The sequence below is a fragment of the Chaetodon trifascialis genome, chromosome 16, assembly GCF_039877785.1.
Source record: "Chaetodon trifascialis isolate fChaTrf1 chromosome 16, fChaTrf1.hap1, whole genome shotgun sequence".
NCBI lineage: Eukaryota > Metazoa > Chordata > Actinopteri > Chaetodontiformes > Chaetodontidae > Chaetodon > Chaetodon trifascialis.
In genome coordinates, this window is record NC_092071.1 from 21,857,433 (window position 1) to 21,882,701 (window position 25,269).

Below are 25,269 nucleotides of genomic sequence, written 5' to 3' on the forward strand. Positions count from 1 at the left end.
GCATCAGGATCAGGAACAGCATGTGGTGATCTAGTGGAGCAGCGAGTTCATTGTAAGAATAATTAAATAATCCAAAACACTTTTCATTTTTCTGAAGCTTGAAAGCCTCAGAAAATGTTGTCAGCTTGCAATAAAGCTTGTAATAAATCAATTTTAATATGATCTATTGCACATGCTGCTACATATACTAGAGTGGACAATAGGACTCATTGCAGCACATTAATTTGAAATGACAAAAAGGAAATCAGTTTGCACTCCCTTCAATGTCTTTATTTATTTCTCTGTATATGTGTATATGCACATGTGTGTATGTGTGTGTTTGTCATCTGTGCAAGTCTTCATGCATATTTGCGTGTGCTTGTACAGTATACATGTGTGAGCCAACGGAACAATGACATTATTTAAATCACGACTGAACGAGAGCAAGGAAAGAAACACAACTGGAATCAAATCACAAGCACAGCATCTAAAGCCTCTATAAAGACACACAAGTCAGAGAGGTTCATGCCATCAGGTGAAAAGACATGACGGAGGGGAGACCTCCAACATCGAAGAACAAATTAAACATTGATTTGATTTTCAAAGCAACACTCATACGGCGTGAAAGCACTGGTAACTGTATGGGATCAGTTTATCCAGCCAGAGGGAAATGTCATTAAAAGATCTCCAGGAGAGCAGAAGACTCTTTTGATTATGATGCCTTGCTAAGATTGTCAATGAAGTCATCACCCAGGTAAAAGTGTCAATCACAGTAATGGATGTGGCTTTATATTCCCCCTGAATTAAAGATAATCACTGTAGGACAAGACTTAGTTAAGTTTGTTGTTAACATGGGTATATTACACTGAATATAACAAAAGGCAAACTATTCAAACTTTAAGCTCTACTGCAGCTACACTGTGAAGTGCCATCGAAGTAAAAAACAGCAAAATCATAGGAAAGATTTAAATACACACACAATCATCACACAATCTGATAAATGTCTAATTTTTGTATAACATCATTAATAAGTTAATAATACACACTTTCACAAAGATACTATTTATCCCCCAACCACCCAACATCCGACCTCCACCTCTAGGAATACCACCCCCACCCTTCCATTTCAGTTCATGACGGTGCAGTTTGATTGACATGCAAGAGCGTTCCCACATCAAGTGACGGCGTAGCTGACAGCACCCTCTCTAAGACTTCACACCCTGCTTCTTTTTCTGGAATTTCCTGAACTGCGACTGGATGGCCACAGCAGCCTTCTCAGTCTCCGGGTTTTCCATGTCGATGTCAAAGTCCTGGGGGAGGTTGTTCTTCTTTTCATCTGAGGGGAGGAGAGAGGGTGAGATGTTAGGATCGATGTGTCTCAGTAGCTGGATGAATCTCCTGAACTCAAACCCTTTATGATGGCAGCATTTTTGCAGGCACTTGTGGTTTCCTGTGAGTGATGGTCTAATATTTCCATCCCAGTGCTGTACTTGTTTAGTACTAACAAGCACATGACATTAGCATTTAGCTCAAAACACTGGGCTCACTGTGCACACTGTGCTCGAGTGCAGCCTCACAGAGCTGCTAGTGTTGCTGCAGACTCTTGTTGTAGTCGGGCTACTGACTCCATTAAGGGCTGCCTCATCCACTGTGTGGGGTCGGTTAAGAGACACTTCAAGGGTGAAGACTAACTTGGTTTGACAAATGCATATCTTTGCCTCCACCAAAGAGCAGCACAACGCTTCTTCCCTGAGCTTTTCTGTGGGAACCATGCACAGGCCGAGACAGTCCCAAACAGGTCACCTGATAACTAACATTTATTCCTTAAGTTTTATCTTCCTCAGGGTGAAAATGCCTTTATCACTGAGCTGAGACACTTATTTTATCCTTAGGATGTCCTAAAACATGCAAAGAAAACGAAATTTCACTGCAGGTTGTTTTTCTCTGTTGCAGTGTCAGAGTGTCCTCATTCATGTCAGATGTAAATGTCATTACTGATGCCTGACATTCAATAAAAGGACAGTAGAGAAGAAGGCTAATGAGGCAGCTGCTCTCCACAGTCTGGTGGAGAAGAAGGTCTTTTGTGACAGAAGACAAACTCTTCATCCATTCAGAAATAAGGTGCCATGTTTTCAATACAAACTGACTTATAGTCAGACTAGTTATATATATATATTTATATATGCAGAGAGAGAATATTCATACTGCATACTATTCCCTTTAATCTACATGTGAAGATAATGAGACATGCGTAATTGAGAGGAAAAGATGATGTCAAAGGTCAGTATCACAAATACATGAGCATATACAGCAAAGCCACATTCTCTGTGTTGAAGAGCACAAGCAGTGAAGACTGACATCAGTGCTGACTGCTCACAAACACATAAAGCCGATGTGTAATAAAAACAAGTCAAAAGGTTCAGTTTTATGGGATGTGGCACAGTCACTTGTTTATTCAAGCAACATAGCTGTCATGCAGGTCGGTTTTCCATACATGACTGTGCTGACCTACTGTGCACGGTGTGAGTGCTCGCATAAAATGAGATTTTTCTAAATGGCCTACTTACGTTTAGCTGGAACCTTTTGTTGACCTTGAAGCCCTTGGATGACACACGTGACAATGAAAACAATTTCATATTTCATGACTACAGAAGCCACACGAACCTCTCTGTGTCTGTCTGTCTCTCTGTCGCGCTCTCTCTCTCTCTCAAACACACACGCACACACGTACAGCTTCCTTCTCTAAAATCACACCTGCTCCACAGGGTCGATGCCCTTTATACCACAGAGGACGCAAGACTGTAAGGCAGACACATCACAGTATCAGTAATGTGTTGTGCTGCTGCATGAATGAATCAAATTGGCACAATGGACGATGGGATTATTTCCATAAAAGGTTTCTGAAAGGTCATGTTCAAATTGTTTCCTTTGAGATTTACATCTCCCTAAGAATACATGGACAATGATTGATGAAGGCCCAGTCTAAAGAACACTGAGCAACCAAATCTCAGAGAGGTGAGCAAGTCAGTTATTTCCTCTCTCCACACAGGGAGTGTGTGTGAGGTACTGTCTATAGGAAAAGGGTGAGTTATTGATTTTCATGCCCTTTCAGTCAATTGCAACAGGTCATGACGCCCTGACTCAGTATCAGACGTCAGTGTTAGCTTGTGAGCTAGTTGGCAGGCGGACGACAGGCTCCTATCCACTCGGCAATAAAACAAAGTGTCTTTACACTGAAATTGTGAAATGCTGTGTTTGCTGTGTTAGGAAGTAACAACTCTGTCTTTAAAAATTGTAGATATGTTTTACATTGCCGAGTACCTTTCACTAAAAATTACAGGCTACAATAACAGAATTGTTTCAGGGTTATTGCCATGAAATTACTTTTGGTATCGTGCATCACTTTGCAAAATGGCAACGTACAGTTTTTAAATAAAGAGTAATTAATATCATGTACACCCTATGGGTAAGTGTAACGTGTTGTGTAATCCTTCCACCTACCAGTAGGCACAAAATGTTTCATTGGTACGGAATGTGTACAAAATATTTACAGAGAATAGAATTTGTGAGCTTTAATTGAAGGCACTACTGTACAATTTTGAAGCACAATATTTGTAAAAGATCCAGGCCAGTTTTAACGGGGCTGCTATCAATATATATTAAGATGACTCATCAAGAAAACGCATACTGTTTAATTTGATCTATGAAAAACCTACAACACAATGGAATGGAGAAACTGGAAAGGCTCAATGTCAGAATACAGTATGTGACCTAATAAAATGACAGTGGGGGCACAGTGGGCTGGAAGGATGCTGATGTTTCTGTTTCTGGAGTAACTGAAAGATAGTCTCTAAACATGGTTAAAATATGTCCTTCTTTACAGCTTTACTGTACATGGAGCAATATTCTTTATTTTTCATCCTTTTCCCCTCTCTTATAACTCATTGCATTTGTTCGAGTGAGTTAGACTTCAGTAACTCTCCTAAACCAAAAACAATGGAAAGAAAAAAAAAAGTGTGAAAATGGGGAAATGTCAAATGAATGCAAATTACGCTTCTATCACATTCAATGAAGCTGCCTAAAATCCCTCCCGCTCACAACCGGGATGTTTCTCTGCAGACTGAGCCTGAGCTGCAACACTTAATCATCCCACAAGTTGGGACAGGAATCCATTTCAACACAGGGTCTTAACAGTGTTATCAGCAGCCCCAGAGACAAGGGATAGGTGACGCATTGGTCTGCAGGTACACAGGGCTGCTTTCACTGCTAAATGGGACTACGGAGCAATTTCGCAGTGAAGGGGCCCCTATTAACCTGCTGCATCCATTGTGTGAGGAGAAGGTTGACTTAAAGGAGTGGAGGAGATTACATTCAGTGATTCATCAGTGTACTGTATCATATGCTGCCACGAAACCTAATTTTGTAAATGTGTAGTCTGCAAAAAGCACTTACAAGACATGTGGTATCTGCTTGCATGGTTGAAACTATAAAACCCAGTAACACGACACAACCTGCTAAAAGGTGATTTATGTTGACATATGAGCTTTTTTTTTTTCAAAGCTTGCATCTGTTAATTCTACAGACCGACAGGAAATGTCAGACTGATTTACATTCCTCTCACCTGAGCTGAGGTCATTCACTGGTCTGAGGTTCATTAGAAACGGGCCTTTTTGTTCTTGCATATTGTAATTTTGCCAGGATGACAGTTCTGCACTTAGCACATTTATGAATTTCAAAGGGTCCTCCCAAGTACTGCAAGCCCAATTTTACCATTTATAACTCAAGGGATTTGAATTGCATTATTATGCCAACAGTACCATGGCCCAGTTTGCTAAGTAGGTCTTCCTGTGTATCGCTACCATGGTAGAGGAAGCCTTTCTATCGCCATAGCCACTGCGGTATCTTGTTGCTTTTGCAAAAGCTTCACAGAGACATTCAAATCAGATATTCTGTGAAATTCTCTCTGATCTTACTGTGAAGTACAGCAAATGTTGGGATGTTAACACATTTTAGAAAGTATGAGTGTGAGAGATGCACTATTTCAACAAACTGAATAAACACACAGTGAGGCATCATCTCATTTTCAATGGGGTCCTGACAAGTCAGGCAAAGAAGAAAAAAATACTATTAAAAAACATTTCAAGAGAAAAGGTGGACCTACTTATAGTTTGGTATCAGCCTCATCTAACAGGGAGCAACAGCTGGAAGAAAAGTCTGTTTCAGACATTTAAGAAAATCACACTTGGACCTATATGGTACAAAGAGTTCCCAGACCTTAGAATACCCTTTTTATAGCAGCATCTGTGAATTACAAAGAAAGCTCAGAATCAAAAAATAATACCAAAGCACTGTATGGGATCAACTTCATATGATGAAGACTCAGCACTTCATGTAACTGAAGGTGAATTTAAGGATCTGCTAATTGCTGTTTAGCGCAAAGAATCCAACAAAATGATTTTTTTAATGAAGAGGCAGCTTGTTGGCATGAAAGCAGGTCTGCATATCAAACCAAGTGAATACTGAATGAATTCATATGAGATTTTGATATGCACATAAATGTGTCATCTGCAAACAGATGAGTACTATAGTCATAGCTGACCAGAGGATCATTCATGAATGCAGAAAATAAAAGCAATCAGAGGATTGACCTTTAGCAGGTTTCATTTTAATGTATGTAGTTTTATGGTGTTTTTCTCAGTATTTGGTTGTAAGCCACAAGCTGTGAAATCAACTGATCTGTAGAACAGTTTTAATTCTAATATATACAAAACAATCTTGATGATAATTGAAAATCATGCTTTTCATTGTCACCAAAGGGTAAACCTAAGTATAGCTCTATGACTATCTGTAATGCAAATGCTATATGCACCACACAAGCTTTGGTGAAAACAACACACACAGTTAATTTTGCATGGTTGAAATTTGCTGACGGTACACAATGATCTGAAAATACCTTGGCCAGCAGATGGTTTGCTGTTTCCAGTTGTTGCTCCAGATGCTTGTCTCTGCAAAGAAAACAGAGCAAAACAAGGTCACCATTTTTTTTAAAGATGAAGACAAAAAACCACATGTAAATGTGGAAACACTGAAAACGTTCCGCTTGTTAGAATTTACCTGTGATTCATTCCCCAAAATGCTCATTTGTAAAATGAACATTTGTAAAATGAACATTTTAATTCCAAGATCTTTGTTGATAACATAATGAGATTTAACATGGTTGCTGTGTTCCTGACAGAAAGAATCATAGTAAGTCATCCTCACACTGAACCTGGTCATACTGCACATGTTACAGGACAGTCTCTGCTCCGTGTGAGGAGAGCTGGGGTGAGATAGGATCATCAATAATCCATGTTTCTGCAGCAGAGGCATGCTCTCTCTGTCTGCTGTAACAGCGGCTGACAGTTCCCCCCCTGACAGACTGGTGCTGCTCTGCAACATTACAACATGCACTCAGCTCTGAAAATAAGGACTTCCAAATGCAGACACTACAGTGTGTGTGTGTGAGAAGGTTTGCTGCTGTTGCATCATTCAGATCTTAAATTTGTTTGCTTGCAGAAAGATAATTTTGCAACACACTGAGCTTTAGTCTGTGGATGACATTTCACAATTATTCAATCTTGTTTCTTCTAAGATCAATGTGTTATCAATACAAGAGCATAATTCATGCAACTGAATGTTGTGGGTATATTTCACATCTGCCCAGCAGAGACCATCTATCCATCTCGCCTAACTCAGCCTGAATTATTAATCCTGTGCTTTCAATGAATTTTAAAATGCCAAAGTATTTTTCATGTATGTGAGCCAAGCGGGAAAAAGCTAAATAAAACTGGCAAAAGAAATCTTACGTCTTCCTCTCATGTCCCCATGTGCCGTCAAGGGAGCCAGTGGAGGAGAAACTTGTCGGGCAGCTTGGCCATCTGTTTTTCTGTTTATACGCAGAACTCAAACTGAGTCAGTGCCGCTGGGATTCCCAGCGTCACACTGATTCTCATCTGCTTGATTGTGTTCTGGTATTCAGCAGGGCAGAAGTGGTGCCACGCAGTGACGGTGCCATACATCACACCTCCACCCACCAGGACACAAGTGAGCATTCAGCAGCGGCCAGAGAGGACATCCGGGAGCAGAGCAACAATAATGTTTGAGTGAGTGCCTTGGTGCAGTTGGAAGATGCAGTGCAATATTGAGAAATCAAGACAAATGTGCAACCAGCTGAAATCAATAAGCAGCTGCAGGGTGAACTTTCTGATGCTTTTTTCGAACATTTAACTCCATTTTGTCTCTCCTGTTTTAGCCTTTAGCTTCAACTAGCCCTCTTCCACATGAAGGATATGGACCATGGCTGCAGGGCCACCAAAAGGTATGAGAGCAGCTAATCCAGGTTCAAAGAGTGAGACTTCTTCCACATTAGGCCATGTTTCAGCTACAAAATTTTTGTAGACTTCAGGAGGGGGTGAAAAATCTCCCTGATCACAGCAACAGGAGGTGTGTGTGCTATTTGTGTCAGTGGTAGGTGGCTCTGTTGTGATAAAAGTATCCTGAGTATGATTATTTTTGTCTCTGTGACCAAAGGTCACAACGAGTCTAAGCCAGAACATTTGCTCTGATCTGTTTTTATACAATAAAGCTAGAAAACAGTTCAAACATATTTCCATCAGATTTCTGAGTATTTGTCATCTTCATCATGAGACATCAGATACTGAGGCGTAGTATAAAAAATATATTCAACTGTGTCAGCAGCTGAGATATGAACCAAGTATTAGCATGTTGATGCTGTAAAATACTTGCGAACTTGGGGCTTGCAAATCTAATCCGTTCTTGTAATCTTTGATTTTCAGATTACAGCAAGGTCAGAGGTCAGAAGTCACCAACTGGACAGCAGACCTGCAAGTGGCAGAGCTCAAAACATTGAAGAAGTGAGTCCGCCCCCCCTGCCCCATACAGTCAGAGCTTGCATAACAAGTTCTGTCCTAACATGCACATGCATGGGGATAACTCTCCACACATTAGCACATCTTCCCCACATTATTCCCTTTTCTGCTCAATTTTTCCTCTCCAGTGGAGGCTCCATCTCACTTATTCCAGCACATTCTTTGCTTTACTGTGCAGAATAAACAAGGCGGAAATGGCGAGAAGAAAGGAGCATTTGCATAAAAATTCATATGAGGACTTCCAAAGGCAATGAGTGAATTTCAAATGAGGTGTTTGTCATGGCCCATCTCAGTCTTTACTCAAGCTTGGCACTGTTTGATTCCCATCACTTGCTCGCAGTTGAGGAAGGACTGTCGCTCTGTTTTCCAGCAGCATTTTAAACAAAGGACGAGGAATATTGAACGGTAAGGGAGAAAACAGTAGTTGAGCAGGTGAAGCAGTGCTGATGTTGTTTACCTTTTTTTTCAGTGTGACTTAAAATCAAATAGATTGTAGGATATCACAGCTGAATCATGTTTCCTCATATCAAGCACTGCACTGCCTCTGAACCTGAGACTGAACAAGAAACTGTCAGAAGCAAAGGCTTCACCATGTTTCCTCCCTGACTGGAAGGTTATTTCAGTCTTTTTAAGCTAAGGGAAACATTACAGCCTTTGTGCTTCCCTTTATATGTTTCTTAAAAATACATACAACACTGTGCTGCGGTCATTGCATACATTAAAAATCATCAAGGATGAAAACACAATAAAGCCTGAGGAAGTATTTCCACTGCGGTCCACTATTATAATACAGCACAAGATAAAGACAAAACACAAACAGGATAAGCAAAGACAGTACTGCCAACAAATGAATAGAAATAGCAGACAGTGGGCCATGTCAGCATGCTCATGTTTCCTTGGCCATGAAAAGTCAAATCTTTTAAATTTTGTAACCATTATTTTAAGCCTCTTTAAATGCGCTCGGCTAAACACTCAATTTCAGATTTGTGGGTAAATTATTCCAGTGTGCTGCTGCAGAGAAATGTGCTTTTGCCCATTAGGCTCCTAAATTAAAAAGGTATGAAGTTTGTCAAGCTGCCTCTTGTAAAGTAGCTCTGACAAGCTATGTCTCTTAGTAGTGAGAAATAATTAATTACATTCTTTGGTAGTGAGCAGCATCTTAATATAAATGGTTCTTTATTCCACCGCTAGTTAAAGCAGGATCGAGACGTGCATATGGATGGACTTTTAATATTAATCTTATCAATATATAATAAGATCATATATTTTACATTTATAGAGACATAGTTTTGTAGTAGTTTTATGGTGTTGTCATAACCCAGTTTACCAGGAGATGGTAGCGTATTCAAAATGACTTTGCGCAAGAGCTCCAACTACTGTGTCAAGAGCTGAAGTGTCTAAAATGGAAGCTTTTCTGGCAGGAAACTACTTCACTGAGTTATCTTGGTGAGGCCTTTTAAAGCCATACTTTCACTTGACAAAAACCTGTCTGAAATGCAGCCTCGATAATGTACACTGTAGTATTTAAATGGAACTCTTCAACTTTAACCTTAAAACCTGATGACCTTGCCAATTTTATTTTAAAGAAGACTTCAGGCTTTCCCAGATGCACGGACAGTCTGTTATCTGAGGGCCATCTGCTCACATTTACAAGTTCCTTACTGAGAATGTTCTCAACAATGCTTTTAACTTTATGTATGACAATAAAACACCAATGTGCAATCTTATCAATGTTACAAAAAAAAAAATAAGCTGTTTTTAATTTATTGATATATCACAAAAAGAACAAGAGGGGCCCAATATACTACCCTGTGGCATCCCACAACCTATAATGCTTGTTAAAATTTCCCCTTAACATCAACCTTTTGGGTATGGTTTGATAGGTATGAGTGGAACCAATTTAGGTTCAGCCCACAGAAACCCATTGTTCTTAATTTCATGAATAAAATGCTGTGATCTACTACGTCAAATGCTTTCTGCAAATCCAGCATGAGCATACCACAAAACATCACTTCACCCACTTCTCTTCTAATCAGGTCTGTGAGATACAGCAAGCATGTTCCAGGAGAAAGAGATGATGATTGCAGCTCATATGAAATATTTGAAACATATTCATTTATCTGTTCTTGTATAATTCTTTCAATTAGCTTTGAAAGCTCATCTGGAAGTCTACCTGACTGAATAGAACATTTTAATTATATGAGCAATAGGAGGAGTGATCACTTCTGCAGCATCTCTAAGAAATCCTGCCAGTAACTGTTCTAATACAGTCCCTTTAGTACGATTCAATCCACTGAGCATTTCAAACACAACAACATCAGTAGACTTGGAAAAAATAAAAGAGTTCAATCGATTTTTAATTTTCACCACATATACCTGTATAATAACCTGATGAAGGTCCTTGTACTGAAACATTGTTGTTAATACATTTTTTTGGATTGGAAGTTTAAAGGATGTTGTGTGGAGGTCCTTTGTTTTGTTGTTTGTTTATCTACCAGCATGCAACAGTTTTGCTCCTCTGATGTTCCAAACAAATATACCTGAAAGCTGTGGAACTTTGTCAACCATTTTTTTTTTTTTTTTTAGCAATTGTATCAAAATGTGAATCTAAGCATTCAGCCACTTCTTTTTTGTCCAGTGTACTGTACCCCAGTTCCTTAAAGCTGCAGTAGGTAACTTCTATAAAAGTAATTTTATGTCATATTTGCTAAAACCACCCCTATGCCCAGGCAGCAGTACATGAAACATGCAATCTGTGAAAAAAACTCCATTGGTCCCACCTACTGCGATTTGCAAGAATCCACCGCGCCTGACACAAGTCCACCAATCAAAGCCAGAGGAGCATCTGAGGGTGTGTCTGACGACTGTCAATCACTACTCATACACGCTGTTAACCGCCCCCTCCCTCCGCTCATGCTGCTGGCTGCGGCTCAGTCAAACAGCTCTGTGAGCGGCGTCAGAAGGCTAGTGAAAGCTATGGTGGAGCAACAGCAACCCACAAAGAAGAAACTGTTCATACCGCCGCTGCCAACAACAGCATGTACGGCTAAGACGACAAATAACCAGAAAGCTAATATGGTGATTGTTACAGTAACACTCTGCAGTGCATAAGGTATGTTAGCGACTGTGATGTAGCGGCTGGGCAGAGTTAGCTTATTTCCGATGCTAAGGCTAACATTACTGGTTGTCACGGCAGCCGCGCAGACTCTGCAGGGAGGAGGGGCTTGGAGGCAGGGCATGAGTGCAGCGGAGAGGGAGGGGGAGTGATGTAGAACTTGTGTTGGTTCAAATTTTCAGGCAGTCTGCTCTCTTCTCCATCTTACCTACTGCAGCTTTAAGATGCTTCCAAAACATCTCTGGCTCTTTTCTACATTCTAACTAACATATTCAACCAAACAATCTCTTATTCTTTGTGGTAAATGCCAGCTTTTAAAATTGAAATCAATTTCTGTCCTCACAAACCCCTCCACCCTTTCCATATCTGTCTTTTCTTATAATTGTGTAGTTTTCTTACTCAAGAATCAGTAGCTTTTAGCAGTGATATGACTGCTTACCTTGGGAAAATAACAAACTACATAGTAAGAGACTAGAAATCTTTGCATGCCATGATTTGAAACAGCAAAGTGAATTGTAATTGACGTATTTGTAGTTTTCATAAATCCCTCTCTCGTTTTGTTTTCTTTCTCGTAGTTGCTAGTGATGCAATGTTATGATAGGTTTGTGTTTGGATGTCACTCAGCAAAAACTTTCTTTTCATTTCCAATGTGATTGAGGTCTCATTTATTCATTTCAACCTTGTCTTCCTCCTCCACCATGTGGGTGAGGGAGGTGTGGGTGGAGACCAGTCTTCCTCGAATGACCACAGCTCCTTATCTCTCTCCTGCTCTGTACTGCTCTATATTTACTAAGCCACTCACACTTTTAAACAGCCCAATCAAATCAGAAGGATTTCATCAAATTCCACTTCATCATCATAATCATAATCACCCAGACATTCTCTTTCACTCGGAAGTCATATCACAGACGTTTCACCAACACTTTAAAGGAATGGGCGACACATATTGGAAAATGCAATTCCCTGAAAGAACAGGTCAAAAGACTGAAAGAATAATTCAGACAGCACATCTGACTCCTCTCTGTCTGTGGCCGTCCACTTTTCATTAACCCTCACACCTGTCAGCTGTGACCTTGACTTCAACCCATCTCTGTCTCATTTAAAGGATCACACGTAACACAGAAGCTGACAAGGGACACCAAGCTGAGAGACCTGCTATCATGATGATTAACACTGGCAAAGGAGCAGGTGCCAAAGGAGCTTGTGTGGTATATAATTAGAAAGACTGAAGAAAAAAAGAAGAGGGAGGGGAAGAAAGTTTATAGCACTTTTAGAAATACTGCAATTCGAAATTCTTTGTGAAATGCTTTTGAAATTATTTTAAAAAGCAGAAAAAATCGACAGCAGTTAGAGGTAAAAAGTCTGAAGAATGGTCAAAGTAAGGTGAAACTGAGTGATAACGTAGAAGTATGTCCCCAAAAAAAGAGTTTTGAAGGGTGCTTTGAAAGATGAGATTTTGCCAGAATAAGCCTTTCAGGCAGGTCACTGATGGCAGGGGACTCTATTTAATCCACATTTGGGAGCAGCCAATTGAGACCTAAATATTTTTAATCTAGGCTTTGGAACAGTACGAGCCTGCTGGGTTCACACAGGGTTAAAAGATGTGTGATGTAATGACATTCTGAACTATCCATGTGCTGAAGCTGCGCTACGGAATATTTTTGGTAAAAATACCACCACTGTATCAACCTAAATCACCACCAGAGAACAGATGCCATTACTGTCGCCCTGGAGTTTCAGGGTGTGGTGACTGGCAATGAAGCTGCAGATGTGATGAATTACAATACTAAACTGTCTCATAGGGGAGTTATACTCCCTGACAATATCAGCAGTATCACAACAAGCTATGCCCACTGAGAAGCCATCTTACAGTCAGTATTCAGCTGTGGTTAGCTAGAGTTTAACCAATACATAGCCTAGATTTGGTCCACATCTTGTCTCTTCCTTAGCCAGTGCAGCAGATGAGTGCTGCATCCAGGGACTCCATCAGTGATCTGCCGCTAAGAATAATACATTCTGTTTATTGACTCTGACACATGCTTTCTGGGTATTGACGTCCTCAAACCTCTTGTTGCCATTTGGGATCAGCAAAATGTAAACTTGCGTCATGCAGACTTACAAATGTTCATTCATCCTATCATCATGTCCTTTCTGAATCAGCTTTTGCTGTGCAGTGTTGCAGTAAAATCCTAATTCTGTGAAGAGGTTACCCATACGAAGACACTACATCCAGAGTGATTGCATATCTGTATGATATTGTATTTTTGCTCAAGTTAGAGTCTGCTGATAAGACAGGCAATCAAAAGCAAAAAACACTTGTCTAAATCTGATGTTCTTGTCTTGTGGTAAAGCATGTAATCACTCTGTGTAGTCTGTGGTATTGTAAATTCTGACGACAGGGTTAATCCTATTATATCTTGCTTTGAATCTTTCCCTTGTGGTGAGGTGAGCTCTCTGAACATATCCAGTCTATCTGGATTTACTGTAACAGTGATTATACCGTTGCACTATTTTTTCTCTCTCTCTCTCTCAAGCCTGTCAAACAGCCCAGCTCCTCATTAAGAAACTGGACGAATGGAGATCATGAGGCTCTTGTGCCTTCAGTGTCAGTAATGTGGCCAACTAAACTGAAGCGAGCAGTGTTGCTGGCTGGTGTTGTGTTTAATTTGGGCTTGTGTACAGCTTGTGCAGACATACTGTGCTGTCACAGTCCCTGAGGAGGAACTGCAATGTTTGCCTGCTCCCAGTCCCATATGCTGGAGACAGACAGAGCTTGACAAATGGATGGCAATAACGATAATTACAGCACTAATGATGATGTCCTTCTGTACAGTGCATGTGCCACATATGGCTCTAGTCTGCCATGGCTGACTAACAATGTACAAAGCTTGATAAACACTACAAATTATTCTTGTGTTCTCCCTTGAGCAAGTGGCAGAGTCCTGGAATGTTTTTGTGATCATGTCTGTCTCATGTTAGATAGATAGATGACATGTAACGAGTCCAAAACATTAATATCAGCTCTTAAAGCCCATATAGGTCTGACAATACTTAGAAACACAAGAGAACATGACACATGGAATTGTCTAACCTCATTGGTCAGACCAATTTAGCAGTTTGCAGTTGAACAAAAAGTGTTTCAAAGGCTTGTGCTACACTCCGACCTGAGGTTAGGGACTATATTTTGTACTAAAACATGTCAAAATCAGTGCATTACCGTGAATATCCATCTTTTAGAATGATCTTCAGTCATGTTTTGAATTGAAATGAACTCAGGACATATTTTTGGCATTTTTTCCTTTCCTGATTTCGTAAAGGAACAGATATAATTGGACTGCTACTGGTGCAGAGTGCATCCATCCATCCATTATCTATACCGCCTATCCCTTTTGGGGTTGCGGGGGGCTGGAGCCTATCCCAGCTACAGTGGGCGAGAGGCGGGGTACACCCTGAACCGGTCGCCAGCCGATTGCAGGGCCACATACAAGGACAAACAAACAAACACTCACACTCACACCTAGGACAATTTAGAGTCATCAATTAACCTAATGAGCATGTTTTTGGTCTGTGGGAGGAAGCCGGAGTACCCGGAGAGAACCCACGCATGCACGGGAAGAACATGCAAACTTCACACAGAAAGGCCCCGCCTGGCCCGGGGATCGAACCGGCAACCTTCTTGCTGTGAGGCACGCGCACTACCTGCTGCGCCACCGTGCAGCCGAGAGTGCATCCATTCAAATGAATTACATACAGCTGTCAGTCTGTGGCAGATTGTTTTTCAGTATCAGCAAAGGCTCAAATTTACACCCACAGTCAGGATGAGTTGTATTGGTGCAGTTTCTGAAGATTTATTCTTTCTGCAAATGCTTCCTTATGTGGTGCTCATATGTGTTTTACACTACACTGGTATGAAGGGTTGGCGTGGACATGGAGGGAATTGGTAAAATAAATAAATTACCATCCCAGTGTGTGGGGGGGGCTATTTTTGGTTCTTATGGCAGCTTGGGCTCCCCAGAGAGACTCCATGCAGCACTCAGGATCTATTAACAATTTAACGAGGAGACAGCAAAACTAGGTCACAGACAGCTCATCCCAGCACCATTACAACTCCTTAGCAGCTTCCCCAGCACCAGACTGGAAAGAGGGATGACAGCATGCAAGAGTGACACCACTGAGGAGTGATTGACTGAACAAGCAACATGATGCCATGATGGTGGACTGTACACTGTGTTTAATCTGTGTTTGAAATGACTGTTTGGATGTAAAAACAGTTAACAGCAACTTGCCTTACTTTGATGATATAACATTTGGTGACATCACAGTGAGATATTTGCAGCACAGGTATGACTGAGTTTAAAAAAGAGCTTTATTTAAAAAAAAAAAGGCCCTTGTTCAAGCACGATTAAGGTCACATTCAGACCGACTGTAGCCCTGAGTGAAAAATGCATCCCTGTCATACATACATTTGAATGGAGCCAGTCCAACAGTGCAGTGGAGGCATAGCAGTGCCTTGAGTGAAACGCTATCATCAGCATGCTAACATACAGACAATCACAATGCCAGTAGCTAGTTGCAAGAAACCAACATGCAGGCACTAAGTAGGTACTGTATAATGTTTGCCATGTTTATCATCTTAGTTCAGCATGTTAGCATGTAAACATATTGACAATAAACACAGCTGAGGCTGATGGAAGTGTCATTAGTTTTGCAGGAATTTGGTCAAAAACCAAAGTATTGATGATGCACAATGCACAGCAGTGTCTGAGGCCAGATTTCTTTCAGTTACACTTGGACAAAAATGAGAGGTGTAATATTAATACAGTTAAATAATACTGCCTTTGTGACATGATTTTGTTAACACATTGTAGCCATCTCACTGTGTGTGTGTCGTTCAGAAAGCTATTATTGTATATTCAGTGGATCTTTACTTTCTCCAGCACAGTATCAGCTTTTGAACCACAGCAGAGGCAAAACAGCTGCGTGAAACACACACTCCAGCTGATATTTGATGATGAATTCAGTCATTGTTCTCCTGCATGAATCCAATACGTCCTCCTCTTCTCTCTTCCAACTCATTAACTGTCCACTACAAAGCAGGTAATTCTTTCATCTGCTACATTAATGCCTGTTAGCACAGAAAACAATGCGCTACCAACACTTCAGGAAAATATTTGAAGTGTAAGCTGCTGTAATATTTTAAAATGTCTTTCTTTTTGTACACATTTTTTTATTGGGAACCAATGCATTACAAAAAATCTGATTTGAAATTACAGGGATGCATTCCCCAGTAGTTTTTCCCCGCTTTTTTAGGAAAGGTGTGCCAGCACAAGAACAAGGCAACACTTTCCTTCCCCATCCCACCCAACCTAGAATTCTAGAAAATAACCACATATATAACCACAACAGTAATAATAATAATGATGATAATAACGATAATAATAATAGTAATAATAATAATAATGGTGATAATGGTAAAGACGACAAAAGTAATAAAAATAATAATGGATATAAATTAAATTAAATCAATTAATTAACAGGAGCAAAAGGAAAGAGAAAAAAAATATTTAAAAAAAAAAAAACAGACCATGTTCCAACGTGATATTGAGGGCTTTACCTAACGTATCAATAAAACAGGACCAGAACTCTGAAAGTTTTGAACATAAGAAAAACGTATGCGTATGGTCTGCCGGTGCCTGACCACATTTGTCACACACATTGCTCGTACCCGGAAAAAGTCTACTGAGCTTAGCTTTCGTGAAATGCATCCTGTGAAAGACCTTGAATTGAATTAGGTTCAGGTGGGCACAGGAGGAAGTAAAATTGACCCTGGTTAATGCCTGACACGGTAGACCCGAGCTCTCTTTCCCAGTTCCCCCTAAATCCCGCCAGAGAACCCAGACCTGAGGAAGATATGAAATTATATAAAATTGAGATCCTACCCTGCGCCTTGGAATTTTTTGAATTTTTTGTAGATTGACTGCCCAGTAGTAAAATAAAAGGTTGGGCAATGCAAGGCCTCCACTCTGCTGACTCCTCTGCAGTACCACTTTGCGTGCTCTAGGATTTTTACCAGCCCAAATAAATTTTGAAAATACCTGGTCTAAGTTGCAGAAAAAGGATTTTGGTAAGAATATAGGAAGACACTGGAAAAGGAACAGAAGTCTGGGCAGGATGTTCATTTTAATAGAACTAATTCTGCCCATCAATGAGAAAGGGAGAGAGTAGCAACTTTGTGAAATTGTTTTTATGAAGAGAGGGAAATGAGCCAGCAACATTAACACCTAAATGAGGGAAACTATCATGGGCTAGTCGAAAAGGTAGAGTGCCTGGCAGAATTGGCTGTTTCATTAAAAGGAAAACACTCACTTTTGTCAATATTTAGTTTATAGCCCAAAAAGGACCCAAAGGTTGTCAGAATGTTTAAAAAATGTTTGCTTAAAATGTCTATCTACTTTAAAACTGTGTCCCTAGCAAAAGATGATGAAAATGTTCAAGTGTTCACTGGAATAACGGAAGTATCGTCTCCTGCATTAAGTCTGCTGTTTTAGAGAGAGAAGTCAGTCAATTTGACAGCTGCCTGACTTCCTTATTCATCTTTGTTTGATGCTGATGTGTTCACTAATTGAAGTGAGTCAGTTACACCAGACTTTCATTTGATTGATAGTATAAATCATGAACACAGTTTTCCAGCAGTAGAACAGGGGGTAAAAAGGAGCGACAACTAGAGGGACAAATGTAATGAAGCTCAAATGAAGTTAGCACAGACATCATCATTACAGCCTGCCTCTAGCAGGAACAATTAGATATTGTTATTATGGCTATGCATTGACTGAGTTTCTTTCTATCCTTTGAAATAGTGTAAAAAGTGTTACAATAGAGAGGTTTTAGTATGAGGATGCTTAGGCATCGATCATGTGACCCTCGACAAAGGAGAGGAGATTTTTGTTTGTTTCGTGTTTCGTGTCATCAGTGAAAATTGTTTTTTAAGCATGACCACAGTCATTCCCAAGCCTTAGCCAAGCAGCTCTTACTGTAATAATGATAATGAAGGTCCCCTAATCTTAACGGAGTACTTATCTTAACCCAAATCACGATCTCTCTTTAATCCTGACCAAGTAGTTCTGTGCCTAAACCTCAACAGACCTTAACCCTGGTGCTGTCACATCATAATGCAGATTCATTTTTCACTTGTAACTGTGCTGAAAGGCACAAACAAATGTTATTGTCCTGCTGACAGATTTATGTGTTGTTCTGGAAGACATTACAAAAAAACACATTTTGTCATTTAATTTGGAAGTCTTGTTTGACAATACACAAAAACACTCTCAAACAGTTTCCATTAGAGCTACTTTATACAAAAAATCGTTCCAATGGAAACTGTCGACTGTGAGGTCTATGGATTATCCAGGGTTATCCAGGATTATCCAGAGTATACAGGGACACTCTTTCTGAAAACAGATGTTGTTGTTGTTGATTTTTTATTTATTTATTTATTTTTTAATCAAAATCAGTTTAAAGTTCACTTCAGCTGTGGAGGCGGAAATCTAACAGGTATAAAACCAAAATTAACCGCATGGTCAGATATAACTAGGGGTGAGTGAGATATGTTGTTGCTGTTGCTGTATTTGCTGCAAATTGGGCAAAATGCTGTTCTAAAACTCAACAGATCTGCTAGGACAAACTTCTCTCACTGACATAAACATGTACAACAGCAGTATTACCGTATAACAAAGCTACAGTTTGCCTTGCAGCTGGAACTATTTAAGTAAAGCTAATGGCATGACAGCAGGGTTTTCCTGAACATTAGTAGGCATTAGGCACAGTTGGGCCTCCCAGCAGCATGCATTGAGCTGTATAGAATATTCTTTCTTTTAAAAATAGCATTTTTACTGCTCTGCTGCATAAAATGAATATAACCTATCTGCACAGATCTATAGGGTTCAGATTCAGGTCCAAAAACACCCAGTGGAATTTAAAGAGACTCCACCCCACAGCTTGTGTTTGCACAGTACCCGCTCACAGATGGAGGTCAGTGCTATGAGTGACTGAGCAGTGTGGTAAAACATCTCAGTGACAACATCAAAAATGGATGTTCACCCAAACAATTAATGCTGAGGAGGTGCAAAAAAATAAAAATGCTGCTAAAATATTATTATTCTAAAGTAAAACCCTTAGACATGCAAATGTGCAATAAGGAAGTTCATCTATGAGGGACATGTTTTTATCTAAGTGAATTTACTTATTTTTCTTGTATTCCTTGAATCAGGTGGTGGTCTCAAGTTTATTATATGGCAGTATATGAATGTTCACAGCTCTCCCTCTGAGAGATCATATGTAATTCCCCTGAGAAATGATATGTGACATATTAAGAGCCTTGGGGTAAACCTATCTGTGAGCTTCTGTGCAAAAGCTGATAATGCTACTATAGAACTGATCCGTCTTGGCAGTTTAACTGTAATCTGCTGTATTTTCTCTGTGTTGACAGTTCAACCTCACTCACTGATGTTTGTCATTTTCTCTCTGCAAAGTCCAGCAGAAGCCAGGATTACCCTAGAGGTTATAGCAAGTGAAGGAACCAAAGCCTGCTGACAGTTTAGGTGGATTACAGATTATTTCAATCTCTGTTCATTGTTTAAAGCGGGATTAGGGTCAGTCTACAACAAATCACAGAGAATCGTATATTAAAATGTGTTTATATTTCAGGTCAATAAGTGAGAGCTAAATCACATTAAATCAACACGCGTCAAATGATATTTGAACATTTCCTGCAGAGCTGCAGAGGATTTTTCTTTCTAATCACCACTTTGGTCCAGATCTCAATCACTTCATCAGTCTTAAGTCAGCAAAAAGGAGTTTTAGGGAAAATCCATCCCTGACCACTTTTCCCCAACTCAGCTTGTTGTCCATTTCATATTGATCAGCAACTTTTAACACTCTTATCTCATTAATTTAATAAAAAGGGCTGTGGTCCACTTTGGATGATGAAACAACTGGCTGTGCCAAGTAGCCACCATAGCCACCACTCTCACTGTAATTAATGCGTGGGGTAGGTGAACACAGCAGGAGACCACTTAAATGTTGATGCATTGATTGAAGGACAGGTCGTAAGACAGGATGTCCCCTTCAATACTGCCTATGGCAATCTTTCAGTAATTAAACTTTCAAACAGGTTTTATACTAATGACTACAGAATTGAAATTTAATTTGTTATGTGCCATACAGCCCGCCCACCAACACACAGACATAGACATACAAGACATACAGATATACAAGAATGTTTCAACCCCATAGAAATGACTTTACATCCAGGAGGCCAGTCAAATCCTCCAAAATCTAATGTCAAGCAGCACTTAAGCGCAGTGTGCTGCAATTAACCTGCTCCAGAATTACAGAAATATTACAAGAAAATCATATCTCCACTTGAGTGCAGAGGGTTATTTGCATCTGCTTTCAGTGACTGGGGTTGTTCACTAAAAGCCTGCATGTGCTACAGAATTTGACAGCAAATGTTGTCCCAGCTCAAGGTCAGTTGTACAAATGGAATGACATATTCTATAAAGTCAGTTATCTGAAAATGAAGGGGGAAATGTAATTGATTGCAACATGAGTCTTGGTTGTTTTGGGCATCATCTGATTGGTTATACATGATATTCACGAATCATTTATTACTACAAGAACATGAAAATTGGGACAGGAAACTGAAATAAAATGGGAATCAAGGTCAAAACAACAGACGAAAGAATCTGTTGCCTCAAAAATTACCCTGAATAAGTCTGGGCGAAAGGAAACCAACAAACAAAAGGACATTCACTAAACCTAACTCTGTAGGATACAGCAACACAGGACAAAACACTACAAAGGAACATGGCTGCTCACCCGGACAGTGCCATCACAGCGGCATGTCTATTCCCCTTCCTTCCAAACAGACAGGTTTGGATAATCTGGTTCAGATGTTGACTCATTTACAATGTTTGGAATCGTCTGACTGCTTCTGTTTCTTCAGATTTTACTGCAGGGATGTTGCAGTGTTCGTACGTTACCATAGAAATGATGATCAAACCCACAAAAAAACTCAGAAACTGTAATTATGCTTTAAAATGAATTAAACTCAATATTGGCAGTTAAGATGAGATTGCTTAATTAATTACTGAGTGTTGGAACACAGGGTCAGTGTTAAGTCACCACTTTAAAGTTGCACCAGTCAGAACAGAAACTCTAACAAACATGCAGTCTAAATAAGAGTTTTGAAGCCCTGCTAGTGGCCCCCACAGGCTGCTCACAGACCATGTGACCTCAGTGATTTGAATACGACTGACCGACAGCAACCTCAACGCCCAGTCTGAACAAAGCAGACCAGTAAAAATCTAACTGACTGAATGGTTTTTTTTAGAGATTTTAACTTTTACTAAGCAGACAGGACAGTGCTGCATGACAGACACACGTTTGCATGGTTAGCACCTTTGCCACCTGAGCCACCAGGGTGTGGCTGCGTCTATGGTGTCAAACTGACAGGTAATGAGGCATAAGGAATCATTATCTTTTGCTGAAAATTAGAACTGACGTGTCCTGGCAACTGCACACAACTGGCTGCAGCCTCTCCACTGAGTGCTGACTAATTAGCAAGAACGCAACTTAGTAAATAAATTCTGCTGAACAATCTGAGGCTTAGACAGAGGAGGAGTGAAGCTCCAGATTATCATGGAAGCACAACTAATGACACTAGTGAGCCACACTTGAGTATTCATATCAGACAGGTTAAAAAGATGCTTCTTTTCTATATAGAAGTCAAAATAAGACAATATCTGAAATGGAGGCTCCCACTAATGGATTACTTTTCACATGAGTACAGTAAAATGAATGATGATCTAATGATTCACTGTTAATAACAATCAGCATAAAACGGAAAATAATTCCGATAAATGCCTACAAAAATAGCTTGTTGAAAATTTACAGGGAAATAAATGTAGAAATGACTGGAATGCAGCCTGTTGAACCCGAGTGCACGTATCCAAAGTGCTGTTGTTCAGTTTCCATGTTGTCATGATTTGCTAGATAGTGCAGCTCGGAAGGGCAGAATTGTTCATCACTATGGTGACAGACCACACATTTAAGCTACTTTCACCACAGAAACCTCAAACTGCCTGTTTATGAACACAGCTACAGATGAATCAGCTGCAGCAGTACCACTAGAAACTGCGCTCTGACCTCAGTTCTTCACATTTATCCTTGCACAATCTAACAATTCATTTGGCAAGAATAGTGATTTTTACAATACTACTAATCCAAGCAACTCTAATTTTGACTTCTGTGATTTTTAATATTTGATCAATCATACCAGCACTCTTTGGTTGTGAAGCAGGTCGTATTTGGTGGACTGATCTGATGCAGTTACAGTGAAACATGGCTTAAGGGATTTTATAGAGGGGATGATAAATACTATACTGCCTGTACATCCCTGACACGATATTATCAATATTCAAGGGGCCCTCAAGAAACAAGCTGCTGTATATTTATATGACAAAGAGACTAAATAACCCCTCAGGCTTTGAGGGCAGACTGTGAGTGGTAATTAAGCAAGGTTGCTCTCTATTGTCGAGAAAACAGTTGTAACAGGTCACATCATAATCATTTCATAGAAATTTAAATCTCCTCTCCTACTGGTGAGACTGCAAATTAACCTGATGATCACCGGGGTATCATTATCTTTGTGTGAGACTGACCAGAATAAAGGTAAGAGTGTGGTGGTAGATGGAGCATGCCATTGATTTTTATTGAATTATTCATTCAGAGCAACGTGCTCATGTCTTGGCCTCGGCTCTTTATAGGCATATGAATCCATCACTGGCATGAGATGCAACTGAATTTCGTGAGTTTTCCTGTGTGTAATGTCTTATTTATAGGACGCTAACTTCACTCCCTGAGCAGTACACGAGGGTAGGAGAGAAGTCAACATCGTGAGTGTGCCGTGTGTATGACCGTGAACAAAAAGACATCACAAGTCTGCAATAAAAGATTCACAAGGATTGAAGTGGCAGCTGGTGCTCTCAGCAGCATGCATGTTGTGGGAGTGCTGATCAAGAGGTAATATTTCTTCCTGAAATAATGATTACAGTCATTTGTTCTGTTTGATATCATTCTCATGCAACTACATAATGAAGATCCAACATGTTGTAGCTATGGGGAGACATTGTGTAGCTACCAGGGCTGGACTTCATCCACCACAGCAGCTCAACATGTGCAGCAGCATACAGATAAAGACAGATCTACTGTATGTATGATCTGCCTAAAGTCAGTCCAAACTCGTGATAAGTCTTGTTGGAGCCATGGCTCCCCCATGGGCACTGTGAGAATATTCTATTTCTCTGGGTTAGCAGCAAGCCCTGAATAATTCAGGGACTGTAGGTTGTGTTCGTTGCCAGTGAATCATCTTCCAGAGAAGATTCTTGCTGGAGTCCCTTCTCATCTCCACTGATGAGTCCCTGACATTATCAAGGACTCATCACCTTTGTGGAGTTCACTTTAATGCCTCAGCCTCATGAAATGATGCACAGACTAACAGTGTAGGTCAGGATTGCCTCTGCTTCACTGTGCATGTGTTCATGCTGGATTGAGCTTTGGTTTGAAATATCAGAGTTAAGCCCCATTAAACAATATTTACTGACAAGGACGTATGTAGTAGTCTTGGGGTCTGTCACACGTGCTGTTGTTTGGCGTTTAAAGTTTGGGATTTGACACTTATCACTCTTAGATCTGCTGCTCATTTTCATCCCCCCTTAAAAAAATGTCACAGTCTTGCATGTAGGCTAAATTAGTCAGCACTGCAACTGCACACCCGTCACATCACAGCCATGACAAGCACAAGGAGTAACTGCCTGCACAGCTGGTGACTGTCAGGCTGATTTTCCAATGTCCATGTGCAGAAAAATATTAGAGAAACTGTTGTTATTATTATTATTATTATTATTATTATTATTATTATTATTATTATTATTATTATTATTATTATTATTATTATTATTATTATGATCAATACTCAGTACATGGAAGCCTATTTAAAGGCGAACTTCTTACTCATACACATAAATACGATACATCTTTTACTCCATTCATTAAGTCATGCAACATCAGTTTTCATGGCTGTATACAAGCATGAAAAGTGAAAGAAGCAGCTGTTAAAAGTTCCGGTTGTTGGACAAAGCGCTGCGTTTATAAGCGAATTTATCCAACATTGTACCTGTGCGTCGCGAATATCCTCGGCTTCTGCCGCACAGGTTTGTTCATCTCACAGCAAGGGCTGAAACATCAGAGTTGCTGTTTATGTTGCTGAGATGCTGAAGGCTCGAGGTTTGCGGCCAGCTGAGAAGCACCTACCTCACTCATGGCTGTGCTGCGTGTGTCTGCGTGTCGATCCCAGTTATGTGTGGTGCGCACCGGCCAGCTGGTAGTTCCTCTCCGAGACGCAGCGCTCTCTCTCACACGATGCTTTTATAGCGCAGGCGGCCCCGCTCTCCTCACCACATTTCCATGAAACCAATAGGCACGGGTCTCATCGTCTCCAGCTCTACACTGTGGACCAGCCTTCACATTCTCAATAATCTGACACGTGTTTGGCTTGTTTTCAGCTTGTGCTGTCAGGTGGCCGTGAGGGGTGATGAAAATTCAAGTAAAAATAATGAAATACATCCCCCGTTAATGAAGACATTCAGCCGAACAAATGGACCACTGCTTGTGAAGTATTCTCTGGACAATCTGTACACAAAACGAGCAACACATGAAATACTCTTGCAGCAGCAGCACTACAGCCTGAGGCTTCCTCTTTTGAAAGAGATCCTCTCCACACAGAGCAAAATGGGACACATTGTTGTGTATGATCATCTACATGCGAAACATCCCCCATACTACATGTCTGTAAAGTATTCACCTTCACTTGGACTTCTATGGATGAATCACACTGGACACATTTAGCTCTGGGGAATTGATCATCAGAAAATTGAGGTAAATTTAATTTAAATATGACACACCAAAATCATCCCCTGCATGTGCAGCAGAATCTGCATAATAGGCTGAATGGAGATTATCTGTGTGTTCAGTGACAAGTGAAATTAGAGCACTGGAAAGTCCAACAGCTGCTTAAGTCAAATCATTAATTCAAAATATGACTCAGTCTACTTATTTGTACACATTAACCATCAAAAAACACCTGCTATGGCCAAGGATGCAGCATCCTACAACAACAACAACAACAAC

At 40.3% G+C, this 25,269-nt stretch overlaps 1 protein-coding gene across 3 annotated transcripts; it reads right to left on the reverse strand.

Moving 5' to 3' along the window:
* Positions 1-255: 255 nt before the first annotated feature.
* On the reverse strand, positions 256-24,775 carry LOC139345199 (calmodulin regulator protein PCP4-like). Of its 3 annotated transcripts, none has more exons than XM_070983745.1 (4): positions 24,394-24,775; positions 5,933-5,984; positions 2,547-2,579; positions 256-1,315 (listed from the first exon to the last, which is right to left on the reverse strand). In XM_070983745.1, exons 1-4 carry the CDS (start codon positions 24,400-24,402, stop codon positions 1,185-1,187), a joined length of 225 nt encoding a protein of 74 aa, XP_070839846.1. In that variant the 5' UTR covers positions 24,403-24,775; the 3' UTR covers positions 256-1,184. The 3 variants fall into 3 exon arrangements, with proteins under 3 accessions (XP_070839846.1, XP_070839845.1, XP_070839847.1); XM_070983744.1 differs by having other exon boundaries at positions 24,257-24,421; XM_070983746.1 differs by lacking the exon at positions 2,547-2,579 and having other exon boundaries at positions 24,394-24,612.
* Positions 24,776-25,269: the final 494 nt, after the last annotated feature.